We start from the raw sequence: 16,410 nt of genomic DNA, 5'->3' as shown, positions 1-16,410 counted from the left end.
ACTGCACTTGTCTTGCCATGCTCACCCCTTTGCATTAACTTCTTCAAACATCACACAAGTATTTTGACCTTAAAGCACAGCCTGGAGCTCCACCACGTACTTAGGACACCCAACCCATGCCTACCACCTTTCACAGCTCTTCAAATGAGACATAAGAATCTAGAGCCTCGTTAATCCCAGCGTCACACATTCATTTCTGGCCAAGACTTGTGTATCTGGCCAGTGAGGAATGGAGCTGATCAGTCCCGTGCTGATTTCTCACATCAGGTTTGCTTTTATTCAACAGTATGTCTCTCAGAAGTCATACATCTCCGGCAGCTTCAGCTTAAGGAAGCGTAGCCTGCTGTTTATAGTAACAAATCTAATAATCAAATACAGTCTGGTAAATGACAAACTGTTTATTTTCCCCTCACATGAGGAATTCTTATAAAACTGCTGAAACATTCCATTTAAAAGTCATTTACATGACGATGTGCTGGGTGCTGTCATAAATCAGGAAAAGCAGCCTCATGAATAATTTCAGAGACTAAAAACAATCCCAAACAGGAATCTTGCGTGCGCTTTTTACTGAGGAACACACAAGCATAATGTTTTGCTTAATTAAGACAAAAGGAGACCATGATTGATGCGAATTGTGAGACAAGTTGAGCAGCACTTGCCAAGGGCTAGATGTGTTTGGCTTTTGGCACAATGGGGTCATGGCAGAGTTGGGACTGTCTGCTGTTTTGCAGAAGCACTCTCCCTTCCTTTGGGGCACCCAAACATGGGGCCCAGCCAAGCCCTTAAGGGACAGGCACACACTGGGGAACATACACAATGCTCCAACCTCCATCCATGCCTGCATACCTGGCACCACCAGAAATTGGTCTATGTCCTGTCTTTGGTAGCAGGCAGGAGCAAAGAAGCAGAGAAAAAAGAATATGAAAACCAAATGAAAGTGAAACAGTAAGATCCAAGACAAAAGAAACACCAAATTCCTGCTGTAAGTTGATAATAAGTAAAATTGGAGCAAGCAACAGCACTGGAGACATCCAGTCTGCATGAGAGCAGAGGTTCTGACTGTGCTCCAGCCTCATCCATGTCCAGCAACAGCTCAAGGGAGTTATGCTCATGATGATCAACAGCTATTTGTGTTAAAGCAGGTGCTTCCCATTTAAAAAACAACAACCAAACAAGGGTATAAAAGAAAGATAAGATCAGAAGTGGGTCCCTGTAGGTTTACTTCTGAATCTGGAAGCCCCTTCAGTCCAAAGCCTTCATCTGCAGGAGAACTGAACCCTTGAAATACTTCACTTGAAGTAATTCATATGCTTCCAGAAAGAAAAAGAAAAAAAAAAAAAAAAAGCAATCCTGTCCCACCCTGCTTTAACCTGAAATATGTCAGCAGAAAAAGCCAGCTGAAACCCTGCACGCTCCCCAGATGGGCAGTGAGGTCATCGGTGGACGTCCGCCCATGTCAGACTTTAAATCCCATTTTTGCTCCCTACACGTCATCGGTGTTCGAAACCTCCCCGCATGCTGGAGCACCCCTTCTGCAGCAGAGGTTTGACATCTAGTGGACAGATGGCTCCCAAGAAGCTGTCACCGTGCAGGCAGGGGACATGAGCGCAAAGTCACCTCCCTGCTGGATGAGACTCAAAGAGCAGGGGCTCACCGGCCCCCACAGACAACCACACGACAGCTGGGGTGTTACTGCAACCAAAAGACACCAGGCAGCATCAAGATCAGGGAGAGGTTACCCAGGCCCAGTGCTGGCAGGAGATCCAAGAGCAAGGCAGGCTCCAGGAGATGCTGGGACATCGAGCAAGCACATGTGGTACTCTATTTTTGAAATGCCAAAAACAAGCCAGTGCCTCCCTACTTCACTGCTATAAGGTTACCAAAACCCAACGGGGTTGCACGGAGCCATCAGCCCCACAGGCTGCCAGCTGTTGCAGTGTGGGTTCACAAGGGGTGGCTCAATAGGGTCACCCACTCTCAGCCCTTCTAAAGGCTCCCTTCCCCCTGACAGCTGCAGCAAGACCTGGGCTACCAGTCTGTGAACTTGCATAAATCAAAGCATCTACCCCCATCAGAAAGGCAAACCAGACTGCCCATAGACAGACAACTTCATTACTTAATTTAGATAATGCTGCTCAGACATAAAGCATTATCCTCCTCAACTCACCAGAGCCTCTGCAAACAATGTCTCGAGATAAATTGATCAATTCTCACAAATTGCCATAAGATACAAACTCAAGTACCAAGGTTCAAACCCGACACCAGGATAAGAAAGAACTTTAGGCTTGAGTACTTGTGATTCGGTTCAGAAAAGGCTGAGATTTGCATAGCCACCTAGGGATTCAGCATGCCCAATTCCCATTAAAATTTATGGGCTGGAGAGGACAAGAGCTTCCACAGGAAGGCCAATTTTTGCTCAAACTTTCTTTCCAATTTACAGACTACAGCAGCTCAGGATAGAAGCTTGAACAGGCTCTGAATGAGAAAGTGAAGCTTTTGGAAGGCTCTCCAGCTCTCCAGCAAGGGCAACGTGTCACAATGTACCAAAGAAAACAACACTGCAGGACGAGAGCCCAATAGATCTTGTTCTTCTTGGCAGCCCTATTAAATGCAACACAACAATGCAACTCTTTAAGGATGCTGGTCTGGGCGTTACAATGCAGAGGGCATCTAGTGGACACCCCGTCCTCCTGCTGTGAAACAACAGGCGGTAACAGACTGCACCAAGAGCCCTCTGATGCTGCATAAAACCTGGACAGTGTCCAACGTGGGACTGGATGAGGACACACTCATAGGGCCAAACGCATTCCTTTTGATGTCTTTGAGGGAGGATAGCTCTCCCTGTTTTACACTCTGGTGACCCACAGCCCAGTCTGACCCCAGCCTCTGGCCACGTAAATAAGGAGCAGTCAACCTGGAACAAAACATCTGTGAGATCTGCAGCAGGGAAAAATGCAAACGTCACTTCTCGGGGCTTATTCACAACCTCCTGCTCCCAGACATATCGTGATGTCAGCCTGTCGCTCCATTTTGCTGATATCTTATCCTATTTAGCACGACGTGCTTTTCTGTGTTGTGACATTGCCTTGCCTGCCAAGGACACAGAGGGGCGAAGGGGGACTCGGCGATAAGGGAGCTCAGAGGAGGAGAGGCGAGCATCATGGGCCAGACAGAAAGACACACAACTGTATTTGCAGAACAGCAGACTCAGTTAAGTCTCCAGACATCATAAGACAATGTAACGTGGAACTGTGTTGTCTGGGGAATGCTTTAGAGGAACCCCAGCATCCAACTGTAGAGTCCCATATGTTTTGATAAGAGACTGTTAAAGGCACACTTCTATAAACACAAGTCACATTTTGTATAGATAGGGGCTGTAAATGTTACGTTAAAATACCTCAATAACCTCAAAGCCGATTCATGCTCTGCAACTGCCAAGAAAAAAAAAAGAAGCGAGCCCGGGATATTTCAGCTATCTGAAGTTATTTATAATAAACTCTGACTGAACTGAACATAACAGGCCAAAAGAGCACAGGAAGCAGCGATGAAGGGTGGTAAAGCTCACACTGCAATCCATCACCCCCGCTGCAAAGCCAGTGTGCAAACAAGGCAATAGGTCTGGCTTACATCAGGCAGAGCCAGGAAACGCAGGGTTAAGGTCAGCTGAACTCGGTCCTTACGTGACCCCCTGACATGACATCCAAGGACCTGTTTGCTTTGGTGCATCCCCAAGTACGGCCATGAGGTGACACAGAGTCTCCTTCATACACTTCCAGCTCCTCATCGTCACAATTCCTATTAGCGCCATTAAACCAAAAGGGATGGCTCAGGGATATTTTAGCCTACCAAATTTCTCTCCAACCTGTGAAAGACCAAAGGCTGCCAAGAAGTGATGCCTCAGATGTCGTTCCCTTTTCTTGTGACGAGCTCGAGGCTTAAATCCATCCTTCAGCTGATACTGCTGCTGACATTGACCCATCCTGGAGAGCAGGGATGTGCTTTCAAATGCAGTGTTAAGAGCCAAAGTGACAGCTTATCAGGACAAAGTGATATGAAGCAGGCAGGGGATTGATTTTGCCTAACTGATGCCTCTTGTCTTGCTTAAGGGCAAATTCTACAGCCCTTACCAAAATGAGCAGCTCTGCTAGGTCACAATGGGAGTGTGGGAATGCACCAGTGCAATAGAGGACTGTGTGGTGGAAGCTCCCTGCACATGGAACCCACTGGTCTCAGATAAGCAGCAACAGGAAAATATCAGAAAAGCTCACAGCAAGACAAGATTCCCAATGACCACGTAACACCCAAAGGTTTCTGCGATTTAGCTTAAGTTATTCCCTTTCCATCATTCCCAAGCTCTGCCCGTCCTCCTCAAGCCAACACTGGGGTAATCAGAAGTCCTGGAGCATTTGGAGAACGCTGACCAGCTTCATAAATTCCATAAAGCAGTGCACAGCTTCATAAATTGGTACTCACCTCTAGAACCCATCTCTTAGAAGTTCTGTTCTGCTCACAGGGATATAAACTATTTTGGTGATGCTTCACAGGAGGAATTACAGCCCCAGCCTCAACCTTGACTGTCAACCTGTGTCTCACACCTCAGCTGCTGGCCCCTTACATGTCACCTTCTTGCTTCTTGGCTTTGGTTCCTTTCTTTCTTTCTACAAGATGATGACCTTTCTTCCCTGAAGCTTTCCAAGCACATGATCTGCTCTTATAATGCAAGTGCTGCTCTGTAAATATTAATAACAGAGCAGCAAATGGGCTCCATAATTGATTGCCTGTGCACATGAGAAGCAGCTTGGTGAGCTCCACCCCCTGACAAACATATACAGGAGAGCCTGGTAGGTGCCTGTCAAAAACTCAACAGAGCACCAAGAAAGCAGCCATGACTCAGCAGGGCCTGGGAAATTTCAATAAGAGATGTGTTTAATTTTTTTTAAATGTAAAAACAGACTAAATACAGCCTTAAGACGACCCTCCCTTGGCTATGGCCGAGCATTGATTTTTTCCAGGCAAGCCCTGCTCCAGCAATACAGTAAGATTTCAGCTCATCTTAATGGGTGTGTGGAGCTGTGGGTTGGGGATGGAGCCATCTCATACATGCGAGAAACACTCAGACAGGATCACAAAAATGGAGCTAATCCATAGTATGCGAGACGAGCATCTAGCTAAGTTCCCAGTAATGAAAACCTGTCCTTTTCTGTAACCCTAGCCCTCAATGACCAAGTTTCTCCCAGTCTAAGCAGACTGTGAGAGCATGGCAGAAGTGGTTACAGCACAGGTGTATGCCTGGAATTGCAGAAACAACATTTGAGATCAATGATAAAAGGAAAATGCTGCAACCACATCAGAACCAGAAAGCCCTTCTGGCTTCTTTTTCATTTCCAGTATTGAGAGAGATGAAACCGAAGCCTCTACTGGGAAGGGAGGTGAAGGAAACCCCAGCAGACGCAGCGTTTCCCAGCGCCTTTGGGAATGGATCCAAACCTCCTTCCCTGAGAGGCTACTTCATAGGACACCACCATCCCAGGGTTTGTTTCCCACCACTGGCATCTCTCCCAACCCTCTGTGCCCAGAAGTCCGAGTCTGTAAAATGAGGAAAAAAAAAAAAAAAAAAAAAAATCAATCCAGAAAAGGAATTCAGGAGAAATAGATGGGGTATTATTTTTTTTTTCCCCCTACAAGAGCTGCTCTGTGCGGTTCAGTCCCCCAGGCTATGAAATTCAATAAGCCCTAATGTTCCGATCGCTATAAGCTGTCTAGTCCCCACCATGCCAAAGTGGCTCAGATTTAACAACAAAATTACAGTGTACATTATACCATTACAGGCTCCGCACAAACACACTTACAAAAGGGCTTGGTAATAAGAGGCTGGGGATACACAGTGTGTTTAGGGCTAAATCCTGCTCCTGGATCCATCCGCCTTGCTGGCATTGGAATTACCTATCCAGAACATGGGGCCAAAGAAAAAGAATCAAGTCTTGTTTTCTTTTCCAAAGCCAACCCATTGTCTCCTGCTGAACCTTCTCTGAGCTGCTTCTATGGTAGGGGACCAAAGTCAATGACAAAGCTCTCGCAGATTCATTATTTCAGTCAGTTCAGTTCAGATTTCTGTTAACACCTCCAAATCCATCTGAATACTTCCTCATGGAGAAACCAAGGAATAAGCTTGATTGCTATCAAGCTGCACAAGAAGGGCTTCCATTCCTTTGCAACAAATAAATACATAACGCAAAGTCTACTCCACCAGGAACAAAAGCACAGGTACACACAGATAAGTATTCTGTATGTATCATACAGACATGTATCACACATGCACACACACATTGCTTTTGTCTGTCCCTCTGCTTTTCCATCATCTGTGCCTGAAAACTGAGCCCAAAGAATTCCCATGCGCGGTACCAAATGCTGCAGATTGCTTTGTCTCCTGATGAGCTCTTCATCCTTCCCCACATCTGCCATCGCCAACAAGGGACAGCAGCAACTTGCTGCTGCTTCCTCTCCTAAGCCACGTCAAGAAGAAACCTGGGCTGCAGCTCCTCTGAGACAGCAGCTCTGTGCAAATTGCTGCTTTTCCAACACAAATCTCAGAGGGCTTAAGCCCTTGCATCAGAACAACAGCAAATCACAAGAAACATGGGCAGTGGGGGGGAACTGAAGAGTTGGGTATGCCAATGGCCCCAGGGGACAACCAGTCCCAAGGCATCCCTGCTCGTAACACCCACAGCTCGTGGCACTCTCCAGCCTTCTGGAACACAACAGATGTCCCAACCACCACATCCCATCCTTTCTGGCTGACTTTCTGCAACAAGGTTTGTGGAATCTTAGAAAATCTGGCAAGTCCTTCTCCTGCATTGCAGGACAAGGATGGGAGCAGCAGGCGCAGAGCAATGCCCAGCCTGAACTCACTGCCTGAAGGAACCGTGACACAGAGATGGGCACACAGAGTTCTCTTATTTCTCCAGATGGCTTCCAGAGGCCCGGCTGCTGAGCAGTAACAGCAAAATACTGGTAGCATTGTGAAAGTGCACCATTTCCATCTGTCAATTGAAACCGGCATCATTAGATCCCGAATCCATGCATTTAATCTATTGCCAAAACTAGCCCGCCTGGTACAGGGCTCAGTGCAGATTTTTATTACGGGGAATAAAGAGGAAAAGGTCTTTTACAGCTGCATCCCATCAGAGCTGTGACTCCCACCCAGCTCTGAGTGGACCTCAGCCCCAGTTCTCTCCCAGTTCCCCCTCTATGCAGCCCAGTGGCTCCCGACCGCTGGTTCAAAACTCCAGCTCACATCCCAGTGATTTTAGGCTTTCTGAAATTTTAGGATTAACTATTACAGGAGATCGCATCATAACTTTCCCACCATCCCAAAAGCTAAACATTCACTTAAAGGTATATCTCATTTAAAATCACAGCGCTGCTTCACCAGTAGGATTAACGGATTGGACATGAACGCCAGATGCTACCTTAAGAATTAAGGGCAAAATCTGAGCTCAAGTTCTCTTAAAACATCTGTGCAAATAGAGGTAACATATTTCTTGCATGAGCTTTAATGCTAACGGCAGAGGTTGCTGCGGTATGGTTTGGGGGCCCAGGAGGGTCGAATTCAGGGAGGAACATGGGGTAAGAATGCAGCCCACCAAGTGTTTGTGGCATGCAGACGTGGGGCTGGGGCTGTATTGCGTCTCTTCCTCATTTACACGGGCACAAGATCATGAGCTCTGTGCATAATCCAGGGAAAACTAATCGCAGCTCTGTCCGTGGGCACTCACAGTGCTCCCTGTCTGTAAAAGCAATTTAAAACAACCAACCAACACAGAAACATGATTCAGAGTTCATTCACTGTAAACTAATGTGATCCTGGTTGCTCTAATGGAGTTACTCCAACAATGTCATTTAGGCAGAGCCCATCGGATAAATCTCATCTTTTCCTTCCCAGTAAGGTGGGTGGATGCTGCTGGCCCCAAACTAAAAATGTAGGTGACAGAAGCCAAGGAAAAGGTAAACAGGAGCTGGCTGCAACCTGAATGGCTCTAGGAAGGTGCTGCTCAGAGCGTAACTGAATTATAAACTTAAACCTAGTTTTCTATTTAAGAAAACACACCAAAATACAGTAGAACGTCTCAGAGACAGCTAGATGGTAATTAGGAAAACATCTAGAGGCAGAGAAGCCCCAAACTGTCTAAAACTCTTCCTCAACATGAAGAAATAGCACTGACTCTGAGTTCTGGACTTCTGCTGCCATTAATCAGCAGAGTTCAACTGGGTAGCATGGTTTATGACGGAGTGGACCTCAAAGATCACCTAGTTTCAACCCCTCTGCCATGGGTTGGCTGCCTCCCACCACACCAGGCTGCCCAGGGCCCATCCATGGCCTTGAATGTCACCAGAGATAGGGCAAACGCAGCGCCTCCTGTTTCAGTGAATGGTGGATCTGGCGTGGAAACATGCTGGGAAAAAGACATGTGGTCTCAATGCATCAGGCCAACTTGTAAAGAAACTGCAAACTGAAATTGCATTCATTGGTTCCCATTAAATCTGAGAGGTGAGAACTCTGAAGGCAACCAAAGAACCTCACAAAGCGCAGTCTGGGATGCAGCTTCTAAGTGCCTCAAAAAGCAGCAAATGAATTTCTCTGAAGCATTATAAATTACGGCCTGAAAATAAAAAGTAGTGCCTGTGAAACAGCTACAGTTCACAAGAAATGTTTATTAATATCTACTGCAACAAGTCAGCATCTCTCTCAGTAGGAAATATCCAACACGGAATAAATTTTAAAAAATTAATAGCAAAGGGAAAGCACACACAAACACACTGAAAGAATTGTAATGATTGCCTGCAGTGAATGGTGGGTATAGTAAGTTGTGTGCAGATGCACAGCTAACTTCTGAACCACCCAGCTCTTCTAGGAGCACTAAGGAGGTTAAGAAATGAGGAGGAAATGGGTGAGCAGTTGTTTTCTAAGTGCATCTGGAATCAAACCTGCTCAGACATACCTGGCTTGGGACAATATTGGGACAAATTTCTACTCTGAGTCACTGCATGCGTAGCCTGTAACTAAAGCACAAACGCAATAGGGACAGAGATGAATTATAGAACCACTGAAGTTGGAAAAGCACTTTGAGATGCCCAACCCCAACCCACCCCACCATGCCCACTGATCACATTCCTCAGTGCCACATCTCGTAGTTCTTAACACCTCCAGGGATGGTGACCCCACCACCCCCTGGGCAGCAGTGCCAGTGCACAACTGTCCTTTTGGAGAAGAAATTACTCCCACTGTCCAACTCAAGGCTGGTGGATGTGGCTCTGCTGATGGTAGCGTGAGGAGTGAGGAATGGCAGCAGCATGGCTGCAGCACAGCTTACAGAACGTTACGTTTTTAAAGTCAAAAATCTGATTTTATTTTCATTATTTATATTCCTGATCTACTTTGCCCAGATGTGTTTTGTTTTTGTTTTTGTTTTTTTTTTTTTTTTCTTTTCTCCTGGTTCTGCTTCAGCTTCACTCCACCAGCCACAATTTCACATTCCCATTCCTGGGCACCAGCACCAGCCCCATCTGCTTTCCCTTCTTCACACTCCTGAGCAGACACAGGTGTTCCACACGCCAACCTTCACTGCAAGACAACAAGGAAAACCCCCCATCTGCTTTGCAAGCATTTCTGTAATAAGCTTTCCAACCTCCCTTATTACAAAAGCCATCCTGAAAGCAGGAACAAAGCATCTCCACGTGCCTGCCGGAAATCCCAGCCATCCCAACATTGTGCTCCAGCACTAGAAGCTCTGTGGCTGTACCTGCATGTCAGTCACTTTGCAAGGGATGGGAACTCCCACTGCTGAACCACGCACCTGAGCTTGGCTGGCAGATGGGAACAAAGGGCATTTCACAGAGAAAAGCAAGAGCTGAGGAGCGCAGGGTGAGGGAAGCATGGACCTCGGGTGCCAACCGAGCCAGTTTCTGTTGACATTAAACAGGAAGCTCGGGATTAAACTCTTGATTAGCTGTATTGAGCCAACACAGAGAGCCAAAATAAGCGGAACTAAAAACACATGTGGATGTACAGCATATTTTTAGACAAGTCACAATTTGCACAAGTTCTCTCCCTCGCCGTGCCTAATTGCTTGCCATTCAGCAGGAGATGCTGCTGGGTGCTGCACCTGCACCTCTCCCTGCACTCTGTGAGTGCTCAGCAGCTCCGGATGATACCAGAAGAATGGCTGTTTGGGAACAGGTTTTTCCACGGCACGCTTCAATATCTTAACAGCAATATTTATACTCTGAGATGACAAACGATGATTAGTTCAAAGCCTCCCGCTGCACTTGTCAGGGTATGGTCTGAATAAAGCCAGATTAGCAGCAAAGGCTTTCTGATAAAGCTCCTCACATCTGATACATGCTGGTTACGGAGCAGAACGCAAAGCAAATAAAGTTTGCCAAAGCAACGGGAGCCGCTCGCATCCACACCTCCGTGTGCTCCAGCGCAGAGCCCCGAGCCACAAATTGCAACACTGCAGCAGAACAGAGCCAGCACACGTTGCTCATGCAATAAGGAATGAACCAACTGCAAGCTCCAGCTCAGAGCTGGATCCATAGCAGCACCCAACAAACAGCTCGGCCCTGTCCATAGCACGGAGCTGCAGCGTGAACTGGAGCGTTGGACACAGATCACATACATCATTTTGCACAAAGTACATTTTTTTTTCAGCATCCAAGTGTATTTATAGACACCTGCACTGAGGGCTGGTTTGGAATAACACACAGGATGTTGTTGGGAATGTTGGGTTTGCCCCAAAGCGATGTCAGGGCGACCAGCAAGCGCTGCAAAGAGCTGCGCTTCAGAAAATATAATAAAAACTAGGGAAAAAAAATCAGGTTTGATGCAAGCAGAGGCTCTACCAAATAGGAGAGCAGAGCCAAGTCCCACAGCAACCCTGCTGGCACCGCCACGCTCTGTAACCACTCGAGAACATAAATCACAGGAGGTTTTTTTTCCAATGAAGGCACATAGAACTCAACCTATTATGAATCACGGAATGTTTTTATGAATCACGAACAAAGCAGCAAAGTTCCTCCAGCCTTATCGAAGCCGTGCTGCCACTTGGGGCTGTGATGGAAAGCAGGTCCCAGCACGGATTGCAGCCCATTTCCCAGCCACGCACGTAGGAAGGTGCCAGGGCATTCCTTGCTGCTGCTCTGGCCCTAGTGCATGCACAGAGCTGGCTGCACCCTGCCCTCCCAGCACAGCTCTGCTGCACCCAGCACCCATGGGGAGCAGGGGCACCCAGTGATGGGCACAGCGCGACTCGGCACTTCATGGTCCAAATGTTAGCAACAGCAAAACATTATGTTCAAGGGAAAAAAAAAAAAAAAAAAAAAATGAGCTGTACACATACATACATAACTTGGGGCTGCTGTGGGCTGACAGCTTGGGAATAACCAGGAAAGGACCTCGCAGGGTCTCAACGCCCAAATCCTGCTCTGCGCCACACAACATGCACACAAAGTACACAACATCCCACCCACAGCCCTCCATAAATAAACCCACGTAGGAGATCCAGGACTGGAGAAATAAGTAAGTTTGCTTCCAATTATATATCTTTTAAAAAAGAGCAAATAATGTCGGTAATAACAGAAGGTAACACAATACAACACCAGACAGCAAAGAACTCAGCTTTGACCACTGCCTGTGTCACAAGTGCTACACCCAAGCTGTGTATTTGCTCCAACCCATCATATATATATATATATACACACATGGATTCCTGCTTGGAGCAGGGTTTGGAGATAAGCCTGAGCTGCGAAGGAGATTCCTGAGCTGCAGTCATCGCTTATGAAAGCCCAATGCCTGCACAACACAACACACAAACACAGTTTGACAACAATCAGCCGCTCAGCACCACGGAGCCCCGGCGTTCCGCTCCTGTGATTAAAATTTAATGGTCACAACTCTCTGCTTATTGCTCCCTTATGTGAAAATCAGCTCCACGCACATCTTTCGCTTTCATTTCTTGGTGAAATTTGGTGTTTTTATTAATACATAAACATGTGCGCTTTTTTTTTGTGGGGGGGGGAGATTTTTCCACTTCCAAATGAAGTACCGTCACCGAGCCCACAGCCACACACCTCCTGCCTGCTGCTCCAGCACCCGATGCACAGCCCTGGGGTGGCTGCATGCCTCCAGCCCGGCACGCTCCCGGTCCCGTAAGCTGATCCCAGCCCCACCTGTCCCCCCAAGGACCAGGCAGGGGCTTTTTTTAGCTGCTCCTAAGCCTGGCAGCAGCCCCCTCCTGCTTAAGCTGCAGAGGGAACCATGCTTCTGGCTGAGCCGTGTGGGATTCCACCTGCTCCGGGGCACAGGTCTGCGCTATCTCTGCTGACAACAAATATTCCGAGCGGCTGGGCTGCTTTTGCAGTTCAAGTGATGTGGGATTGACAAGGGCTTGCCCTAAGCCAGGAGATGCACTCAGCAGCACTTCTTGAGCAGCAACGGCGTCTCCTTTTAGGATGCTCCTGCACCCAGCTCTGCGGTGTCAACCCCAGGAAGATGCCACAGAGCTGCCTACACGGAAACAGAACCCCAATCGTGCAGGATGGAGCACCCACAGGATTTGAGGCATGCTGGGCAGACAGACAACTCAGTAGCACAGGGGTAAATAAAGGCTTTCTGCATAGCGGCGTGCAAGTTTCAGAGCAAGAATATCATAGAAACAATGAACCCCACACTGTGAAATACCCCATGAGCCGGGGAGAGGGGGGACAGGGGCATTAGAGGCTCAGAGGGAAAACTTCCCCAGCATTCCCAATCACAAAGAGAGCAAAGGACAACAAAAAGCAGCACTGAAGGAGGAAACCCGCTTTACAGAAAGGTTCAGTGCTTCCCAGAGAAGCACGCACCTCAGACACAAGATTCTAAGAACTCCACAGTTACACCCTTCTGTCTGCAACAGAGGGAGATTTTAATGCAAGCCTAAAGATAATTATCACGCTTTATGGATCTGTGCTTTTACATAGGCAGGAAGAGTCACCACAACTGCATGGCTGGCCAGAAACCCCCCAGTGCTTCCAACCTCTGCTTCAAGTTATTTCTTCCCCTGGGACATCACTGGCAGGGATCTCAGTCCTTATGGGGGGACCTCAGCCCTCCAATCTCTCCAAGTTCCCCAGCCCTCAGCAGTGGCATCCATCCCTGAGAAGCCCAACACCGCCACGCACTCAACCCTAGTTCCCAATGCAATGCACACCTCTGTACTCCTCCGCACAGCTTCCAAAAGCACACCCAGCAGCACTGCAAGAACTCTCACCAAGAAATTTAAGGGCTGACACTTTCTCACTGCAACACATGGGACTAGTGGTGGGCAAGAGGAGACAGAGGTGGGGAAAAATCCCAGCCAGGAGCTTGACCCCTGTCACGAGCGTTGTTCTGTTCCAGCCAAAACATGCCAGTCCCGACAGCAGTAATGCTGAAGAAGGGGCTTATGAGCTTTTATTAGATTTCTGCCTCACTGTGAACCAACCGTCACAATTTCCATCCGATATGATGTCACACGAGTTAAGTTTTACAAAGGAATTTGCTCTCCTGTGAATTCTTTGGCAAGATGCTGTGACACAAAGTTCTGCCCAACAATAAGAGCACAACCTCACCCACACAAGCGCACCTGAACCCATTTCCCTAGAATGCTGTTGGCTGGGAGGTGACACCACTCTGCTTCCTATCAGCTGTGGGTTAATTTGGCAGCATCTGTGCATTAAGACTGCTGAGCCCAGAGCAATGCTCCAGAGCAAGCTGCTGCCAGAGCCCGGGGAGAGGCCTCACCCTCCTTTAGCCCCCAAAGTTTTGAAAGGAGATAATCTACTTTGTGGGAACAGCTCTGCCTCAGATATGAGGATATGGAATGGATACTTCACTTTTTTTACTTACAGAACCATCCTCCACGTTTATAGGCTATAGGGCCGAAGCATTGCTGTGCACAGCTCCTGCTCGTTTCCTTCTCCCTTCAATACACACACGGCCCTTCTTGCAAAACCATAAAGCAGAAATCTCTCTGCGCAACTTTACATGAACCCAGCTGAAACAAGGGGAAGCTCAAGGCCATAAAAAAAAAAAAAAACAAACAACCCATGGGCTTTTCCCTCCAAGATTTCTCTTCCTTACGGATTAAGGCAACGTCCTGAGGAGGGTTGTGCAATTCCTCCTAATGACACCGCTCACCGGGCAGTGGAAAGCGGTGATCTCAGATGCGCACGGGTTTCTTTGGTTAACTGAAAGGAGATCAATACTAACAGTATTAATAAATAATGCTTTTAATAGCGGCGGCAGGATGCAGGCAGTGAGCTGCAGGCAGGTACCAGGGTAGAGGTAAAAAGCATTAATTATCTGCACAATGTCAATGCTGCTGAGCTGACGTGCGGAGCACAGCTAAAAGCTCACTTCTGAAGATCACCGAGACAGACTGACAACTCTCAGCTTTCACACAAGCATTTCGGGTAAAATTCAATTTTCCCGTATGTCACAACTGAAAGGAACAGACTGCTCTTTCTTATTTAACGTTAATAAACTGGATAAAGGACACAGGAGACGGGGGAAGATGCAGAGCTTTGCATTCCCTCCTCCTTCCCTGCCTGCAAGTTGCAAAAGAACAAAAGCAAAGGGGAGTTTTTAGGAGCAATGTGTGTGCCCTCCCCAAACTCCGACCCGCTCCATTTTTCTGCCACGAGAAAGCACACATGCACTCCGAGCTCTTATATAAACAGCAAAAGGGTCAGCGCCTGTCTGAAATTCCCCACCACGTCTCAAATAAATATGAGGTTGCCTATAAACTTCTCTCCCTCCCACCCGGACTGGGAGAGAAGTGAAGTTGAAGGGTTTCTCCCTGTTCTGCGGGTGGCAACTCGGTGCTGTCCCCAGCCCTGTGACACCGGAGCACCTCATCCCACTGTCCCACACCACAGCTGAGACCTCACCGTGTTCCTCCCCAGAGCAGGGGGTTATACATGGGGGGTGATGCACACTGACGTGTCCCACTCTTGCAGCGAGGGGGTGCAGACCCACATCCTCCTCCTGGGAATGGGAACCAGGGCAGTGCAGAGAGGGAACCGCAGGGACCCCAGGGCTCCAAGCATCCCTGGGCACTAGGATGCAGAACCCTGGTGAAGTGCTCCGGGCACGGGAAGGGGCTCCGGGAGTGGGATGGGGATGGTGCGGGGTGCGGTGCCCCTCGGGGAAAGGATATGGGTTACAGACCAGCCTGAGGCACCAGCTGCGCGGGCGGGTGGTTTGCTTGAGGCAGAAGAAAGCGGTGGGTGCCAGAGCCGGGTAAGGCACCTGCTCCTCCTCCTCGGAGGCCAGGTCGGGCGGCGGGTCGCGGCTGGGAGAACCGCTGGGAACGGAGCCGGCATCGTCCAGGGGCTGCTCGGCGGGGCGGCGGGGAGGCACGGTGATGGGCACCCGCACCTCGCCGCCGGCCGGGCGCGGCTCTCGGCTCTCGCCATCACTCATGGTAGCAGCCAGGACCTGCGGGGCAAGGGCAGGGGGTGAGGGGCTGCAGCCCCCTCGCAGCGCCGGGCGCGGCTCCCACCTGGCCCCGCCGCTTCGGCCGCAACAAAGCCGGGCGGTGTGGGGCGAGGAGCCGCCTCCGGGCGCGGCCGCTCCCACCCTCGAGAAGGGAAGCTGGATGTCCGTGCCCCCACCCCTCCATCACCCTCCTCTGGGGTGCTCCCACCCATCCTTTAGATTTTCAGGGATGGAATATTGCTGGGAAGGGGGTGGGGTCCTACCTTAGTTCGGCGGAGCTCGGTGTCCCCAGGAGCATAGCCGTGCCGTGCGGTTCACATGGGACCAGGCTGCAATCGGGGCAAAGGAAGGCGGACGACCCCCCCCTCCATACACAGCTCCCCAACGACAACGTAAATCCAACGGAGGCGGGGGGGAGACCGGGGCTCGGCGTGCAGCGTCCGCCCTCGGGGATGGAGGAAGGCTGGGGAGGAGGAGGAGAGGTGGCGGGGGCGGGGGCCGTTCCCGAGCCGATCGGAGCCGAGCGGAGTCTCTCCCGACGGTAATCCCAAGGAGCGAGCGGGCGGCTCCGCAACCGCTTTGCAAAGCTTCGCCCGTGCTTAACAGGAAACTTCGGATTTACCGGGGGAGGAGGGAGAGAAGAGGGGAGGAGAGAGAAGCGGAGGCGGAGGGGGCTGGGAGCCCGGCGGGGCAGGGCGGGGGCGGGCGGCCGGGAGGAGCCGGGGCAGCCCCGGGGGGTCGGCTGCATGTTTTCCCCCGGACGGCTGCGCTGCGTTCCCTGTACCTTTGTTCAGGCTCCGGGCGATGCGTGGCGAAGGGAAGATTCCCCCCCCTATCCTCTCGGGCTGCCACGCTCACGAGTAAGGGGAGGCGGACCCCTCCCCTAAAGGCCT

General features: G+C 49.5%; 1 protein-coding gene across 1 annotated transcript in view; it reads right to left on the bottom strand.

The window, feature by feature from the left end:
• CACNA1H (calcium voltage-gated channel subunit alpha1 H) overlaps window positions 1–15,934 on the bottom strand; it is a 200,406-nt gene extending 184,472 nt beyond the window's left edge. The window contains exons 1-2 of the mRNA XM_042827689.1: window positions 15,781–15,934; window positions 15,237–15,517 (exon numbers count right to left, since the gene is read on the bottom strand). Of these exons, the coding sequence (XP_042683623.1) occupies window positions 15,237–15,502 (266 nt within the window). The 5' untranslated portion in view covers window positions 15,503–15,517; window positions 15,781–15,934. The remainder of the gene's footprint in view (window positions 1–15,236; window positions 15,518–15,780) is intronic.
• Window positions 15,935–16,410: the final 476 nt, after the last annotated feature.

The sequence above is a fragment of the Centrocercus urophasianus genome, unplaced genomic scaffold (genome assembly GCF_019232065.1).
Source record: "Centrocercus urophasianus isolate 14NV4802_14NV808 unplaced genomic scaffold, USGS_Curo_1.0 seq_29, whole genome shotgun sequence".
Classification (NCBI taxonomy): domain Eukaryota; kingdom Metazoa; phylum Chordata; class Aves; order Galliformes; family Phasianidae; genus Centrocercus; species Centrocercus urophasianus.
Note: the sequence above shows the minus strand (reverse complement) of the source record. Positions and strands in the feature narration are given on the sequence as shown.